Source organism: Engystomops pustulosus, chromosome 8 (genome assembly GCF_040894005.1).
Source record: "Engystomops pustulosus chromosome 8, aEngPut4.maternal, whole genome shotgun sequence".
Lineage (NCBI taxonomy): Eukaryota > Metazoa > Chordata > Amphibia > Anura > Leptodactylidae > Engystomops > Engystomops pustulosus.
In genome coordinates this window covers 104,350,078-104,369,257 of record NC_092418.1, presented here as the reverse complement: position 1 = coordinate 104,369,257, position 19,180 = coordinate 104,350,078, and the positions used below count along the sequence as shown (strand labels likewise).

The window sequence follows — 19,180 nt, the reverse complement described above, 5'->3', positions numbered from 1 at the left end:
CCCCTGGATGGGTATCCTGGCACTTCTGGCCTGGAATCTGCTCGTTCCCACAGTAAACTTTTGTAATAAATCCTGATCCATGCTTTATAGCTGCCAGACCACTGAGTGCCTGTTACTGCTGAAGTATCGTCTCTGTGTGTTAGGAGACCTGTGTCATCTCTCCCTGAGCTCTGACAGGGGGACTATGGGGGTACTCTGTTTCTCACAGACACCGGACTGCAGGAGTCACCCAGGGCTGTGTGGGGGTCTCAATACGCAGGGTTAAAGGTGTGAGAATCAGATGGTCCCTTGGGGGCCACATGTCATCCTGTTGGGTTCCCAGCACTGCACCCACTATGTAACCCCTTCCTGCCCAGTATAAAGAGAAAAAAAAATGGAAAGAAAAAAGGGACAAGTGCAAAAACTATAGTGTAATAGTCTTAAAATGCAGGTGCAGGCGGGCGCTCACCTTCTTATGGCTGTTACACTGAGCGCATGTTCCGTATTGAACCCCAGCAGTCTCTTGTACTGGTGCAGCCTCGTGGGGTCTCGCTCTGGTATGGCACAAATCCAGCAAAGTAACTGGAAATGGGAAAACTCTATATTAAAAAAAATATATAAAATATATATTGGGGAATTTTTACCAATGATATGGAATTTCTAACCTTAATGAAAGATAAAAAATTATGGGATATTTGTCTCAGATCTGTACTAGATCCGTCATCAGTCATAGAACTCCCCTTATTTTTTATATATATATTTTATATTTTTTAATAAAAATCACAAGAAGGAGCACTTCAAGTGATTTTTATAGGGTTTACTCTCCAAAAATGCCATTGCCCTTAATGTCCAGGAGAGAGTTCTACAAGCAGAGGCTCATCACTGACACAGATACCACTAGTTGAATAGTGAGTGCAGCTCTGGAGTATAATACAGGATGTAACTCAGGATCAGTACAGGATAAGTAATGTCATGTATGTACACAGTGACTGCACCAGCAGTAGAATAGCGAGTGCAGCTCTAGATTATAATACAGGATGTAACTCAGGATCAGTACAGGATAAGTAATGTCATGTATGTACACAGTGACTGCACCAGCAGCAGAATAGTGAGTGCAGCTCTAGATTATAATACAGGATGTAACTCAGGATCAGTACAGGATAAGTAATGTCATGTATGTACACAGTGACTGCACCAGCAGCAGAATAGTGAGTGCAGCTCTGGAGTATAATACAGGATGTAACTCAGGATCAGTACAGGATAAGTAATGTCATGTATGTACACAGTGACTGCACCAGCAGAATAGTGAGTGCAGCTCTGGGGTATAATACAGGATGTAACCCAGGATCAGTACAGGATAAGTAATGTCATGTATGTACACAGTGACTGCACCAGCAGCAGAATAGTGAGTGCAGCTCTGGAGTATAATACAGGATGTAACTCAGGATCAGTACAGGATAAGTAATGTCATGTATGTACACAGAGACTGCACCAGCAGCAGAATAGTGAGTGCAGCTCTGGGGTATAATACAGGATGTAACTCAGGATCAGTACAGGATAAGTAATGTCATGTATGTACACAGAATAGTGAGTGCAGCGGTGGAGTGTAATACAGGATGTAACTCAGGATCAGTACAGGATAAGTAATGTCATGTATGTACACAGTGACTGCACCAGCAGAATAGTGAGTGCAGCTCTGGAGTATAATACAGGATGTAACTCAGGATCAGTACAGGATAAGTAATGTCATGTATGTACACAGTGACTGCACCAGCAGCAGAATAGTGAGTGCAGCTCTGGGGTATAATACAGGATGTAACTCAGGATCAGTACAGGATAAGTAATGTCATGTATGTACACAGTGACTGCACGAGCAGCAGAATAGTGAGTGCAGCTCTGGGGTATAATACAGGATGTAACTCAGGATCAGTACAGGATAAGTTATGTCATGTATGTACACAGTGACTGCACCAGCAGCAGAATAGTGAGTGCAGCTCTGGAGTATAATACAGGATGTAACATGCGCCCCTGTATTATGTTTTGTATTGTGGTCATTGTAAGGACCTTGTAATGTGATGTGGGTCCTGTCTCCTTCTTTCCCACTCTGCCCCAGTCACTGCCCTTGCCATCCAGCGGGCTCTGCTTTGTGGTGTGTACAGGGTTAATGTGGTCTTTAGGAGGGTAATGAGACAGAACATGTCCCTGGGCTCCCAGGGCAGTGTCTGGGGTCCATGAGGTCCCTACAGAGGAAATGCCAGATGATTGTGAGGACTGATCTGGACCTCGGCCCAACATGAAAAGCCCAGCTATGTCCCACCGATCCTTATCTCAAGTAACCGCTTCCTGATTACCGAGAGCGTTGCCAGCGGAGGACTACAACTCCCAGCATGTGACACAGTGTTCTAAACTGTGTATCTAATCCTATCATGTGTGATACTGTGCTAATCCTAATTTACGTGGTACTGTCTGCCGAGCTGTGTATCTAATCCCATGGTGTGTGATACTGTCTGCCGAGCTGTGTATCTAATCCCATGTTGTGTGATACTGTCTGCCGAGCTGTGTATCTAATCCTATCATGTGTGATACTATCTGCTGAGCTGTGTATCTAATCCCATAGTGTGTGATACTGTCTGTTGAGCTGTGTATCTAATCCCATGGTGTGTGATACTCTCCTGAGCTGTGTATCTAATCCCATGACGTGTCTCGGTCTTGCTTGCAGGCTCCCTGTATTCTCTCACCATAGACAAGACGTTCCCGGAGGACGGGGGGCAGTATACATGCGTTGCGGAGAACGCAGCAGGAAAGTCGGGGTGCAGCTGTAATGTGACTGTAGAAGGTAAGTGATGGGGGGTCCCATGTACCCGCCATGATTCTGTATACAATGTATCCATAGCAGGGTGACCTCACTGTATCAGAGGTCATGCGCCTCCAGTTTCCTATATGCCTGGAGGGTTTGGGGTCCTTTGATACCTGGATAATGTACACTGGGTGACCCCTGAGCCCTGCGTATTGTAGTCTGGTGGATATTCCTGGGATATGATGTCACCGTCTGGCGAGGTCAGGGGTGACGTCCCAGACTGACAGGGGCACCTGCCATCACATGACACCGGCAGATTACAGGAGATCCCCAGCTGTCACATGTTGTATCCCCTCACGTTGCGTCCCATCCACCCTGAATGTGTTGTTGTTGTTTTGTTTCAGACACTTCAGGAAAAACCGGGATAACAAAGACGAAGAAGCCAAAAAGTAACGCTGCGCCCACGAGCACCTCAGAAAGTAAGTGACCCCCTAAGTACAAGTAACACAGAGAAAGCGCTCAGGATCTCTGCTCAACATCCGTGACTACGGAGAATCTGAAAGTGTGAACAGGTCATATCCACCAGGGACTCCTGTCTGACCTCCACAGGACGGTACTCGCCCCATTACTGAGCCTGCTACTCGCCCCGTTACAGAGCCTGCTACTCGTCCCGTTACAGAGCCTGCTACTCGTCCCATTACTGAGCATGCTACTCGCCCCGTTACAGAGCCTGCTACTCGCCCCGTTACAGAGCCTGCTACTCGCCCCGTTACAGAGCCTGCTACTCGCCCCGTTACAGAGCCTGCTACTCGCCCCGTTACAGAGCCTGCTACTCGCCCCGTTACAGAGCCTGCTACTCGTCCCGTTACAGAGCCTGCTACTCACCCCATCATGGAGCCTGGAACTCGCCCCATTACCGAGCCTGGGACTCGCCCTATTACTGAGGGCACTGCTCAACCTATCACTGAGGGCAGTCCCTGTCATATTACCGCTGGCACTGCTCACCCTATTGCTGAGGGCACTGCTCGCCCTATAGCTGGGGGCAGTCTCTGCCATATCACTGAGGGCACTGCTCGATCTATTACTGAGGGCACTGCTCGATCTATTACTGAGGGCACCGCTCGCCCCATCACTGAGGGCGCCGCTCGCCCCATCACTGAGGGCGCCGCTCGCCCCATCACTGAGGGCGCCGCTCGCCCCATCACTGAGGGCGCCGCTCGCCCCATCACTGAGGGCGCCGCTCGCCCCATCACTGAGGGCGCCGCTCGCCCCATCACTGAGGGCGCCGCTCGCCCCATCACTGAGGGCGCCGCTCGCCCCATCACTGAGGGCGCCGCTCGCCCCATCACTGAGGGCGCCGCTCGCCCCATCACTGAGGGCGCCGCTCGCCCCATCACTGAGGGCGCCGCTCGCCCCATCACTGAGGGCGCCGCTCGCCCCATCACTGAGGGCGCCGCTCGCCCCATCACTGAGGGCGCCGCTCGCCCCATCACTGAGGGCGCCGCTCGCCCCATCACTGAGGGCGCCGCTCGCCCCATCACTGAGGGCGCCGCTCGCCCCATCACTGAGGGCGCCGCTCGCCCCATCACTGAGGGCGCCGCTCGCCCCATCACTGAGGGCGCCGCTCGCCCCATCACTGAGGGCGCCGCTCGCCCCATCACTGAGGGCGCCGCTCGCCCCATCACTGAGGGCGCCGCTCGCCCCATCACTGAGGGCGCCGCTCGCCCCATCACTGAGGGCGCCGCTCGCCCCATCACTGAGGGCGCCGCTCGCCCCATCACTGAGGGCGCCGCTCGCCCCATCACTGAGGGCGCCGCTCGCCCCATGACTTAGGGCTCTGTGTTCGCTCCTTAGCGTCTTACAGTCCATCTATTGGGTGCCGCCCACAGATCGGCGGAGTTGCCCTTCTGTCCCAGTCCTGGAGATGACTTCCATGTGTTTCCTTAACCCTCCCGCTGGGTCATGTGAACATCCTGTGTGGGAACAGCAGATCAGGGCGTCACATGTTTAACCTCTTCAGTACGGACAGGAGGATCTTCTCCTTCATATAAATAGAGAAGAATTATATCCTCAATACTAATTGCACAGCATTGTGGGTGAATAGAAAGCGGGTGTTTCCTGCTCCTCAGAGCCTCGTGTCTGCTGCCAGTCTTATGGTCCTGACCTTATAGCCTGGTGTCTGCTGCCAGTCTTATGGTCCTTTCCTTATAGCCTGTTGTCTGCTGCCAGTCATGTGGTCCTGACCTTATAGCCTGGTGTCTGCTGCCAGTCTTATGGTCCTTTCCTTATAGCCTGTTGTCTGCTGCCAGTCATGTGGTCCTGACCTTATAGCTTTGTGCCTGCTGCCAGTCATGTAGTCCTGACCTTATAGCCTGTTGTCTGCTGCCAGTCTTATGGTTCTGACCTTATAGCTTTGTGTCTGCTGCCAGTCTTATGGTTCTGACCTTATAGCTTTATGTCTGCTGCCAGTCTTATGGTCCTTTCCTTATAGCCTGTTGTCTGCTGCCAGTCTTATGGTCCTTTCCTTGTAGCCTGTTGTCTGCTGCCAGTCTCGTGATCCTGACCTTATAGCCTGGTGTCTGCTGCCAGACTTATGGTCCTGACCTTATAGCCTGGTGTCTGCTGCCAGTCTTATGGTCCTTTCCTTATAGCCTGTTGTCTGCTGCCAGTCTCGTGATCCTGACCTTATAGCCTGGTGTCTGCTGCCAGTCTTATGGTCCTGACCTTATAGCCTGGTGTATGCTGGCAGTCTTATGGTCCTTTCCTTATAGCCTGTTGTCTGCTGCCAGTCTTATGGTCCTTTCCTTATAGCCTGGTGTCTGCTGCCAGTCTTATGGTCCTGACCTTATAGCCTGTTGTCTGCTGCCAGTCCTATGGTCCTGACCGAGTCTGGTGTCTGCTGCCAGTCTTATGGTCCTGACCTCAGAACCTTTTGTCTGCTGCCAGTCTAATGGTCCTAACCGTATAGCCTGTTGTCTGCTGCCAGTCTCATGGTTCTGGCCTTATAGCCTTGCGTCTGCTGCCAGTCTTATGGTCCTGACCGAGTCTGGTGTCTGCTGCCAGTCTTATGGTCCTTTCCTTATAGCCTGGTGTCTGCTGCCAGTCTTGTGGTCCTGACTTTATAACCTGGTGCCCGCTGCCAGTCTTGTGGTCCTGACCTTATAGCCTGGTGTCTGCTGCCAGTCTTGTGGTCCTGATCTTATAGCCTGGTGTCTGCTGCCAGTCTTGTGGTCCTGATCTTATAGCCTGGTGTCTGCTGCCAGTCTGCTGGTCCTGACCTTATAGCCTGGTGCCCGCTGCCAGGCTGTTGGGTGGGCGCTGGTGTTGTTATCACTGTTATCACTCCATCCATGGCCCTGTCAGACCCCTCCTTCCCGCAGCCGTGTTCTGTCCACAGATAATTGTGCACATTGTTCTATTTTTGCTTTTGTTGTCAGATTTTGCTTTTCTGGCAAAGTGGAAAATTGTTCAGTATAAACAGTGAAGTGTGCGGGGAGGGGAGCCTCCAGGGGCGTAACTACAGTCTAGCAGCCATTGCAGCTGCTAATGGGCCCGCACTGTCAAAGGGCCCCGTGATCCGACCTGACATATTAAAGAATGTAGGATGTGCACCATTATATTCGTATTATGCTACACATTGTATATAACATATATGGGATGTGTATATGCTGCATGTGTATATGGTGTATCCTGTGTTTATATACTGTGGGAGGGCACCCCATTCAGAAGCCTGCTATGGAGCCCTGCCCCTCCTAGTAACGCCCTTGGGTGCCCCCCATACTGAGTCAGACACTGGTGCACGACCCCCACTTACCACCGGAAGGGAAGAGCGGGGAGAGGGATCTGCTGGGACAATTCTATATGTAATGTTCGCACAAGACCCTAATCAAAGCACAAACCCAGAGAATATAGAAACACTGAAGTGCCACGTCTGCTCACCGGACTGAGAAGAAGAGCACCAGAGGAGGTGGAAGAGGAGAACCGAAGGAGAAAGAGAAGCACTAGAGGAGGAAGAGGAGCACCGACGGAGGAGGAAGAGGAGCACCGAAGGAGACGGAAGAGGAGCACCGAAGGAGACGGAAGAGGAGCACCGAAGGAGACGGAAGAGGAGCACCGAAGGTGACGGAAGAGGAGCACCGAAGGAGACGGAAGAGGAGCACCGAAGGAGGCGTAAGAGGAGCACCGAAGGAGGCGTAAGAGGAGCACCGAAGGAGGCGTAAGAGGAGCACCGAAGGAGGCGTAAGAGGAGCACCGAAGGAGGCGTAAGAGGAGCACCGAAGGAGGCGTAAGAGGAGCACCGAAGGAGGCGTAAGAGGAGCACCGAAGGAGGCGTAAGAGGAGCACCGAAGGAGGCGTAAGAGGAGCACCGAAGGAGGCGTAAGAGGAGCAAGAGCAGCCTCAGAAGAGGAAGAGCACCAGAGGGGAAGGAGCACCAAAGGCCCAGGAGGAGGAGCTGTGGAGGAAAAGCACCAGAGGAGGGGGGAGGGAGGAAGAGGAGCACCAGAGGAGGTGGAGCATTGGAGAAAACAGCAGAGAAGGAAGAGTGGAGGAGGTGGAGCAAAGGGGCAGTATTATAGTACCTTGTATTCTTGTACATAGGGGGCAGTATTATAGTACCTTATATTCTTGTACATAGGGGACAGTATTATAGTAGTTATATTCCTGTACATAGGGGGCAGTATTATAGTAGTTATATTCTTGTACATAGGGGGCAGTATTATAGTAGTTATATTCTTGTACATAGGGGGCAGTATTATAGTGGTTATATTCTTGTACATAGGGGGCAGTATTATAGTAGTTATAATCTTGTACATAGGGGACAGTATTATAGTAGTTATATTCTTGTACATAGGGGGCAGTATTATAGTAGTTATATGCATGTACATAGGGGGTAGTATTATAGTAGTTATATTCTTGTACATAGGGGCAGTATTAAAGTAGTTATATTCTTGTACATAGGGGGCAGTATTATAGTAGTTATATTCTTGTACATAGGGGACGGTATTATAGTAGTTATATTCTTGTACATAGGGGACGGTATTATAGTAGATATATTCTTGTACATAGGGGGCGGTATTATAGTAGTTATATTCTTGTACATAGGGGGCAGTATTATAGTACCTTATATTCTTGTACATAGGGGGCAGTATTATAGTACCTTATATTCTTGTACATAGGGGACAGTATTATAGTAGTTATATTCCTGTACATAGGGGGCAGTATTATAGTAGTTATATTCTTGTACATAGGGGCAGTATTATAGTACCTTACATTCTTGTACATAGGGGGCAGTATTGTATTAGTTATATTCTTGTACATAGGGGGCAGTATTATAGTAGTTATATTCTTGTACATAGGGGGCAGTATTATAGTAGTTATATTCTTGTACATAGGGGGCAGTATTATAGTACCTTATATTCTTGTACATAGGGGGCAGTATTGTATTAGTTATATTCTTGTACATAGGGGGCAGTATTATAGTAATTATATTCTTGTACATAGGGGGCAGTATTATAGTAGTTATATTCTTGTACATAGGGAGCAGTATTATAGTAGTTATATTCTTGTACATAGGGGGCAGTATTATAGTAGTTATATTCTTGTACATAGGGAGCAGTATTATAGTAGTTATATTCTTGTACATAGGGGGCAGTATTATAATAGTTATATTCTTGTACATAGGGGCAGTATTATAGTAGTTATATTCTTGTACATAGGGGGCAGTATTATAGTAGTTATATTCTTGTACATAGGGGGCAGAATTATAGTAGTTATATTCTTGTACATAGGGGGCAGTATTATAGTACCTTATATTCTTGTACATAGGGGGCAGTATTGTATTAGTTATATTCTTGTACATAGGGGGCAGTATTATAGTAATTATATTCTTGTACATAGGGGGCAGTATTATAGTAGTTATATTCTTGTACATAGGGAGCAGTATTATAGTAGTTATATTCTTGTACATAGGGGGCAGTATTATAGTAGTTATATTCTTGTACATAGGGGGCAGTATTATAGTAGTTATACTCTTGTACATAGGGGGCAGTATTATAGTAGTTATATTCTTGTACATAGGGGGCAGTATTATAGTAGTTATATTCTTGTACATAGGGGGCAGTATTATAGTAGTTATATTCTTGTACATAGGGGGCAGTATTATAGTAGTTATATTCCGGTACATAGGAGGCAGTATTGTAGTAGCTATATTCTTGTACATAGGGGGCAGTATTATAGTGGTTATATTCTTGTACATAGGGGGCAGTATTATAGTAGTTATAATCTTGTACATAGGGGACAGTATTATAGTAGTTATATTCTTGTACATAGGGGGCAGTATTATAGTAGTTATATGCATGTACATAGGGGGTAGTATTATAGTAGTTATATTCTTGTACATAGGGGACGGTATTATAGTAGTTATATTCTTGTACATAGGGGGCGGTATTATAGTAGTTATATTCTTGTACATAGGGGACGGTATTATAGTAGTTATATTCTTGTACATAGGGGACGGTATTATAGTAGATATATTCTTGTACATAGGGGGCGGTATTATAGTAGTTATATTCTTGTACATAGGGGGAAGTATTATAGTAGTTATATTCTTGTACATAGGGGGCAGTATTATAGTAGTTATATTCTTGTACATAGGGGGCAGTATTATAGTAGTTTTAATCTTGTACATAGGGGGCAGTATTATAGTAGTTATATTCCTGTACATAGCGGGCAGTATTATAGTAGTTATATTCCTGTACATAGGGGATAGTATTATAGTAGTTATATTCTTGTACATAGGGGGCAGTATTATAGTAGTTATATTCTTGTACATAGGGGGGCAGTATTATAGTAGTTATATTCTTGTACATGGGGGGCAGTATTATAATAGTTTCCCTGTGTCCTGTTACTCTGGAAGTTACTTTGGCTTGTATTACCCCTGGCATTAGTTGTTGTGATGAATTTTGGGCAGAGTCCAGTCATTTCGGGCCTCTCTTTTCTGGCTGTGATTCCTGGGTCTGTCTTGTGTCAGTGATGTGTGAATGGACCTGATGATTTTACAATCTGATTTCTTCCTGCTGGAGAGTCCAGAGAACCTTCTCAATATTCGGTATATAACTGATCAGCTGTCCTGTTACACTGTAACAAACCTAATGAAGTAGATCTATTCTACATTTTTTTTGGAGCAGGGTGGGGGGAGGTTGAGTCGTAAACCTCCTGTACACTGTCTCCTTCTTGTAGATGTAAACTCCTTGGCTTTGGTCTGGAGTTTTTCCTTTTTCTGGTTCTTCGTTTTAGCTGAAGATTCCAGAATGAAGGTTACAAATGGTTTTGTGTTCGGAGGATTGTGACCTGTCGGAGCCACTGAACCATCGACTAAATATGGGATTATGTGCTGGAAAGTGCCGAGACTCCTCCAGAAATATCTCTTTGGGAATTTATGGAGGGTCCTCCCCACAAGAGCGGCTGGGAACGTTTATCGGAATGGGTGACGGATCTTCCTTATATGGAAGCAGAACCAAACCTGGAGACTGGGCAGAGAACTTCATCACACGATACAAACAGAATGTCTACTCACATGAGTCTCCACTCAGCATCACCCCTGCAGGACGGAGTCTGATGAACCCTAAGTCCATAGTTGGTAGAAGCTGCGCTGAGTTGCAATGAGTTGATTTGCCCTCATGTTTGTCCTTTCTAGTGGGGGTCCTGATGCGTCTGGGGTGGGCAGCGCCACTCAGTGCCAGGAGGGTTTTTAGTCTCTCACCATTTGCATTTATGGAGAGTGTTTTTCCTCATCTGTTGATTTGTGTCGACGTAAATGTTGATGGGGAAGTTGTCTCTTGGAGATTTAATTTATGTTGTATCTTATCTCATATAACGTGTAGGAATCTTATCTCATCCTTCTGGTCCGCATCTTCATTTCTGACTCCATTCATCATTACTTAACCTCCTAAACCCTGACACATCATAAAGAGCAGGATCTGGTCAAATGCTTCTTCCTCTAACTGCATGTGTGATGTCATTCATAGCCGGTGGTGACATCATCATCTCATCTTCATGTCATCTGTCAGTATTCCTCGGTTGTGATGTCATCAGCTGGCGCTGTGACATAGAGCGACCATCTTTTTGGATTGGAGATGACTCTTCCATAGTCTCATCCTGGGCCATCCTCCTCCTTATCTCTACTAATCTCATCATTCTCCATGTGTAATATGAGTTCATGTTGGCCATCGCTGCTGCTGGACAATCCTTCATTGCACGTCTTGACTCATGGCCGTCCCCGTCTGGGGTAGCATGCCGGTGCCTGGCTGTATCCTTCCTTCTCTGTAGGATCTAGGATGCCCCTTGTAATCCTTCCTGGAAGATCCATTAGATCTATAACAAATCCTTACACTTTCCTTCCAGATGAAGCCTTCATTAAGAAGAAGCCACCTTCACGGACTCTCCTTAAATCAGGTAGAAGGATTGTCCTCTGCTACATTGTATCGCTCCCTCCCATTCTCCAGTCAGTGATCGCATCCCGGCCAATACCTGCAGCCTGGAGTGAAGTCTGTATAATGTGTAGGAGCCCCAGGCCCAGGCTCTCTAGAGCAAAGGGCAGAACATGGTTAGGAGGTTACACAAACTAATTCATTTGGTGCATTATGGGAAATTTAATGTTTGCTTTGTCTTTGATTAATCATCAACCTAATTATTCAAATTCTCAGGAAAACTACTACCAAGAGATGACCACTATACACTAGAGAAGACCACTATACACGAGAGAAGACCACTATACACGAGAGAAGACCACTATACACGAGAGAAGACCACTATACACGAGAGAAGACCACTATACACGAGAGAAGACCACTATACACGAGAGAAGACCACTATACACGAGAGAAGACCACTATACACGAGAGAAGACCACTATACACTAGAGAAGACCACTATACACTAGAGAAGACCACTATACACGAGAGAAGACCACTATACACGAGAGAAGACCACTATACACGAGAGAAGACCACTATACACGAGAGAAGACCACTATACACTAGAGAAGACCACTATACACTAGAGAGGACCACTATACACGAGAGAAGACCAATATATACGAGGGAAGGCCTCTATACACGAGAGAAGACCACTATACACGAGGGATGTCCCCTATACACGAGGGATGTCCCCTATACACGAGGGATGTCCCCTATACATGAGGGATGTCCCCTATACATGAGGGATGTCCACTATACATGAGGGATGTCCCCTATACATGAGGGATGACCATCATTCATGTGGGATGGACACTATACATGGAGGATGACCATTATTTTTGTGGGATGACCACTAAACATCAGGAATGGACACTACACACTAGGGATGACCACTGTTCATACACCCTGATAAATATTCACTGTCCGTTTTTCTGAGGGCTGATGTTATTAGTGAATAGAACGTAAGCAACCGACAAGAAAGCGTTACAGATGCAGATGAAATACTTATTCTGTTCTATATCTTGTATTTTGCCTTTATCTCCTGCAGCTTCTCCACCTCAGATTCTTCAGTTCCCAGAGGACAGGAAGGTGCAGGCCGGGGAGTCGGTGGAGCTGCTCTGTAAAGTTGGGGGGACGCAGCCCATCTCCTGCATGTGGATGAAGTTCAGGAAGGAGGTAACCGCGTGGGGCAATGTGATGTGATGACTCTAGACTAAGCAGACAACACATAAGTAATTCCACCCATGGTACCTCAGAGACGTGAGCAGAGCTATGCCTTCCAATGTTGTAGATGTTCTCCAATGACTGATGACTTTCTCTAGTGGTTGTGGTAAGTTATATGCCGCATACGGTTTCCATTTAGATGTGGTGACCACAAAGTTTTGATGTGAGGCCGTTGTGACACCAGGCTGAGTAAAGGACAGTCTATGGGGGATGTGACCTAATATGTCATAGGAGAACCACTGGTGGTATTTGTATGTCGTCGAATAGCTCAATGCCAGTCAGCCTCTGCTAAGCCACAGTCTTCTAGTCTATTATATTGTCCTGTGCTTCTTATCTTTGCACTCTGGTGCTGCAATAGTTTGGTGTTGGGCAGATGAGGAAATATTGGGGACTTTTTCAGTGATGCTGATTATCGAGGGGTATGTAGGTTGACTTAAGGGTAACAGTTGGGGCCGTCCGGTGATGTCGGAGGAGGTTATTTATATTGTGGGGGAAGGGCAGCATTTTCTTTTTTTCTAAATATTTATCTTCTAATCTTTCTGCAAACAGATCAAAGAGAGTGAATTCATTAAGATAGAGAAGACGGAGGACACGTGCAAGCTGACCATCTCCTGCGCGCGGCAAGAGCACTGCGGATGCTACACGCTGGTGGCGGAGAACAAACACGGCTCCAAACAAGCGCAGATAAACCTGACTGTGTTTGGTGAGTTGCGATGTCTTCTGCCTCTTATCTTTGGATGGTTGGATACTGGATGTACCATACAGATCCCGGGTTCTGTAGCGCTTGGTCTTCGGAGCCCTCTGGGTCCTTGGTGGCTTCATGTATCTAGCACAGTGATCCCATCCATGATGCTTCCAGCTCCTCTGCATTCATCTCTATCCTTCTGACCTCTGGCTCCTGCTTTGCCTCATCCTTGGCCCGGATTCTCCTTGGTGGGAGCCCCCATCAGGTTCCTTACATTCATTATATAGGGAGTATTACCAGCCAGACGCGCACAGGCTTAGCTCTGTTTATTTTACTATTTTTAAGCACAGCAGAGTCACTGTCACTTCTACATCATTTATTTTTGGAAATTCTTCATGAGACGATGAACTTTTATTAAATTATCTGCAGGTCAGCGATCGAAAACAGGAAGCGGATAACATATAATTATTATGATTAACTCTGAAAGGGATATATAGTGTTACATGCCATGTACCCAGGCCCCCAACCACCTGCCTCACCATGTCACCTCATTCCTGTATCTTTACTGCCCCACAAATTTAAATACTATAATACTTCCCCTTATGTACAAGAATATAACTACTATAATACTGCCCCTATGTACAAGAATATAACTACTATAATACTGCCCCTATGTACAAGAATATAACTACTATAATACTACCCCCTGTGCACAAGAATATAACTGCTATAATACTGCCCCTATGTACAAGAATATAGCTACTATAATACTTCCCCTTATGTACAAGAATATAACTACTATAATACTGCCCCTTATGTACAAGAATATAACTACTATAATACTGCCCCCTATGTACAAGAATATAACTACTATAATACTGCCCCTATGTACAAGAATATAACTACTATAATACTACCCCCTGTGCACAAGAATATAACTGCTATAATACTGCCCCTATGTACAAGAATATAGCTACTATAATACTGCCCCTATGTACAGGAATATAACTACTATAATACTGCCCCCTATGTACAACAATATAACTACTATAATACTGCCCCCTATGTACAAGAATATAACTACTATAATACTGCCCCCTATGTACAAGAATATAGCTACTATAATACTGCCCCCTATGTACAAGAATATAACTACTATAATACTGCCCCCTATGTACAAGAATATAACTACTATAATACTGCCCCCTATGTACAAGTATATAAGTACTATAATACTGCCTCCTATGTACAAGAATATAACTACTATAATACTGCCCCCTATGTACAAGAATATAACTACTATAATACTGCCCCCTATGTACAAAAATATAACTACTATAATACTGCCCCCTATGTACAAGAATATAACTACTATAATACTGCCCCTATGTACAGGAATAAAACTACTATAATACTGCCCCTATGTACAGGAATAAAACTACTATAATACTGCCCCTATGTACAGGGATATAACTACTATAATACTGCCCCCTATGTACAAGAATATAACTACTATAATACTGCCCCCTATGTACAAGAATATAACTACTATAATACTGCCCCCTATGTACAAGAATATAACTACTATAATACTGCCCCCTATGTACAAAAATATAACTACTATAATACTGCCCCCTATGTACAAGAATATAACTACTATAATACTGCCCCTATGTACAGGAATAAAACTACTATAATACTGCCCCTATGTACAGGAATAAAACTACTATAATACTGCCCCTATGTACAGGGATATAACTACTATAATACTGCCCCCTATGTACAAGAATATAACTACTATAATACTGCCCCCTATGTACAAGAATATAACTACTATAATACTGCCCCCTATGTACAAGAATATAACTACTATAATACTGTCCCCTATGTACAAGAATATAACTACTATAATACTGCCCCTATGTACAAGAATATAACTACTATAATACTACCCCCTGTGCACAAGAATATAACTACTATAATACTGCCCCTATGTACAGGAATATAACTACTATAATACTGCTCCCTATGTACAAGAATATAGTTACTATAATACTGCCCCCTATGTACAAGAATATAACTACTATAATACTGCCCCCTATGTACAGGAATATAACTACTATAATACTGCCCCCTATGTACAGGAATATAACTACTATAATACTGCCCCCTATGTACAGGAATATAACTACTATAATACTGCCCCCTATGTACAGGAATATAACTACTATAATACTGTCCCCCTATGTACAAGAATATAACTACTATAATACTGCCTCCTATGTACAAGAATATAGCTACTATAATACTGCCCCCTATGTACAAGAATATAACTGCTATAATACTGCCCCCTATGTACAGGAATATAACTACTATAATACTGCCCCCTATGTACAGGAATATACCTACTATAATACTGCCCCCTATGTACAGGAATATAACTACTATAATACTGCCCCCTATGTACAGGAACATAACTACTATAATACTGCCCCCTATGTACAAGAATATAACTACTATAATACTGCCCCCTATGTACAGGAATATAACTACTATAATACTGCCCCCTATGTACAAGAATATAACTACTATAATACTGCCCCCTATGTACAAGAATATAACTACTATAATACTGCCCCCTATGTACAGGAATATAACTACTATAATACTGCCCCCTATGTACAGGAATATAACTACTATAATACTGCCCCCTATGTACAGGAATATAACTACTATAATACTGCCCCCTATGTACAAGAATATAACTACAATAATACTGCCCCCTGTCAGTCAGGTGTATGTCGCTATGACTGGTCATTCCTGGATCTAATGAGTCTTTTTCCCTCCAGCTTTCTGTTTGTTTGTGTTTTCCGTTGTACATTGCAGTAATTTGGCTGCATATTTTGGGGTTACCCTGAATGATCTTTCTGTAAAGTTTTGGATGTGATTCTTGGTAACATTTGGGATTAAGTATTTTCTGTTAACTATTGCAGTGCTGGATCCCTTCATTCTTGTACTGTGGGAGTCCTGCTTATGTTGGGTCTGGAGTAGATAAGTCCGCAGGGGGTAGGGAAGGATCCAACACCTCACAGAAAGTACATGCCATGTACACATTATAAATCATCAGAGTCATCAGATATTTTGTTACAGACGGCAGGGAAGTTCTCTCTGATCACATGTACAGGTGGTAAAATGTGTTCTTTATTAAAAACCTAAAGGACACCTGTCATCAGGTCTCTGTCACTTATATATGTATCATTCTAAAATCACATTCTCTTTATTATGTGAATGAGGCTGGGCACATGGAGAGAGAAAGTGATGTCACCCCTGTTACCCTTAACCCCCCCCCCCCTGCATTCAGATGTGCGTGTAATGTATAGTAAAGCATTGCTTATGTCTGTGCTTCATCTGCTGACATGCTGTGTTCTGCTATACACATGTGAGAGACACAGACATCAGCTACACAAGTACCTGACATGTTCTCCTATACACATGTATGAGACACAGACATCAGCTACACAAGTACCTGACATGTTCTGCTATACACATGGGAGACACAGACATCAGCTATACAAGTACCTGACATGTTCTGCTATACACATGTGAGAGACACAGACATCATCTACACAAGTACCTGACATGTTCGGCTATGCACATGTGTGAGACATAGACAACAGCTACACAAGTACCTGACATATTCTGCTATACACATGTGAGAGACACAGACATCAGCTACACAAGTACCTGACATGTTCGGCTATGCACATGTGTGAGACATAGACAACAGCTACACAAGTACCTGACATGTTCTGCTATACACATGTGAGTGATACAGACATCAACTACACAAGTACCTGACATGTTCTGCTATACACATGTGAGAGACACAGACATCATCTACACAAGTACCTGACATGTTCGGCTATACACATGTATGAGACACACACATTAGCTACACAAGTATCTGACATGTTCTCCTATACACATGTGAGAGACACAGACATCAGCTACACAAGTACCTGACATATTCTGCTATACACATGTGTGAGACACAGACATCAGCTACACAAGTACCTGACATGTTCTGCTATACACATGTGAGAGACACAGACATCAGCTACACAAGTACCTGACATGTTCTGCTATACACATGTGAGAGACACAGACATCAGCTACACAAGTACCTGACATATTCTGCTATACACATGTGTGAGACACAGAAATCAGCTACACAAGTACCTGACATGTTCTGCTATACACATGTGTGATACACAGACATCAGCTACACAAGTACCTGACATGTTCTGCTATACACATGTGAGAGACACAGACATCAGCTACACAAGTACCTGACATGTTCTGCTATACACATGTGAGAGACACAGACATCAGCTACACAAGTACCTGACATATTCTGCTATACACATGTGTGAGACACAGACATCAGCTACACAAGTACCTGACATGTTCTGCTATACACATGTGTGATACACAGACATCAGCTACACAAGTACCTGACATGTTCTTCTATACATATGTGAGAGACACAGACATAAGCTACACAAGTACCTGACATGTTCTGTTATACACATGTGAGGGACACAGACATCGGCTACACAAGTATCTGACATGTTATGCTATACACATGTGTGAGACCCAGGCATCAGCTACACAAGTACCTTACATGTTCTGCTGTACACATGTGTGAGACACAGACGTCAGCTACACAAGTACCTGACATGCTCTGCTACACACATGTGGGAGACACAGACATCAGCTACACAAGTACCTGACATGTTCTGATATACACATGTGTGAGACCCAGACATCAGCTACACAAGTATCTGACATGTTCTGCTATGCACATGTGTGAGACATAGACAACAGCTACACAAGTACCTGACATATTCTGCTATACACATGTGAGAGACACAGACATCAGCTACACAAGTACCTGACATGTTCTGCTATACACATGTGAGAGACACAGACATCATCTACACAAGTACCTGACATGTTCTGCTATACACATGTATGAGACACACACATTAGCTACACAAGTATCTGACATGTTCTCCTATACACATGTGAGAGACACAGACATCAGCTACACAAGTACCTGACATATTCTGCTATACACATGTGTGAGACACAGACATCAGCTACACAAGTACCTGACATGTTCTGCTATACACATGTGAGAGACACAGACATCAGCTACACAAGTACCTGACATGTTCTGCTATACACATGTGAGAGACACAGACATCAGCTACACAAGTATCTGACATGTTCTGCTAAACACATGTGTGAGACACAGACATCAGCTACACAAGTACCTGACATGTTCTGCTATACACATGTGAGAGACACAGACGTCAGCTACACAAGTACCTGACATGCTCTGCTACACACATGTGGGAGACACAGACATCAGCTACACAAGTACCTGACATGTTCTGATATACACATGTGTGAGACCCAGACATCAGCTACACAAGTATCTGACATGTTCTGCTGTACACATGTGTGAGACACAGACGTCAGCTACACAAGTACCTGACATGTTTTGCTATAGACATGGGAGACACAGACATCAGCTACACAAGTACCTGACATGTTCTGCTATACACATGGGAGACACAGACATCAGCTACACAAGTACCTGACATGTTCTGCTATACACATATGAGAGACACAGACATCAGCTACACAAGTGCCTGACATGTTCTGCTATACACATGTGAGAGACACAGACATCAGCTACACAAGTACCTGACATGTTCTGCTATACACATGTGTGACACACACATCAGCAACACAAGTACCTGACATGTTCTCCTATACACATGTGTGAGACACAGACATCAGCTACACAAGTACCTGACATGTTCTCCTATACACATGTTCTCCTATACACATGTTCTGCTATACACATGTGTGAGACACAGACATCAGCTACACAAGTACCTGACACATGTAGCTGATGTCTGTGTCTCTCACATGTGTGTAGCAGAA

The 19,180-nt window shown here is 44.8% G+C and overlaps 1 protein-coding gene across 7 annotated transcripts in view; it reads left to right on the top strand.

Annotated features, from left to right (window-relative positions):
- Positions 1 to 19,180, top strand: part of MYLK (myosin light chain kinase) — a 108,281-nt gene that overhangs the window by 74,966 nt on the left and 14,135 nt on the right. For 6 of the 7 annotated variants that reach the window (XM_072122093.1, XM_072122094.1, XM_072122092.1 and 3 more), the window contains 5 exons: positions 2,699 to 2,815; positions 3,181 to 3,255; positions 11,180 to 11,230; positions 12,302 to 12,429; positions 13,027 to 13,180. In XM_072122093.1, coding sequence (XP_071978194.1) covers positions 2,699 to 2,815; positions 3,181 to 3,255; positions 11,180 to 11,230; positions 12,302 to 12,429; positions 13,027 to 13,180 — 525 coding nt within the window. The remainder of the gene's footprint in view (positions 1 to 2,698; positions 2,816 to 3,180; positions 3,256 to 11,179; positions 11,231 to 12,301; positions 12,430 to 13,026; positions 13,181 to 19,180) is intronic. The other variant, XM_072122095.1, reaches the window with a different exon arrangement.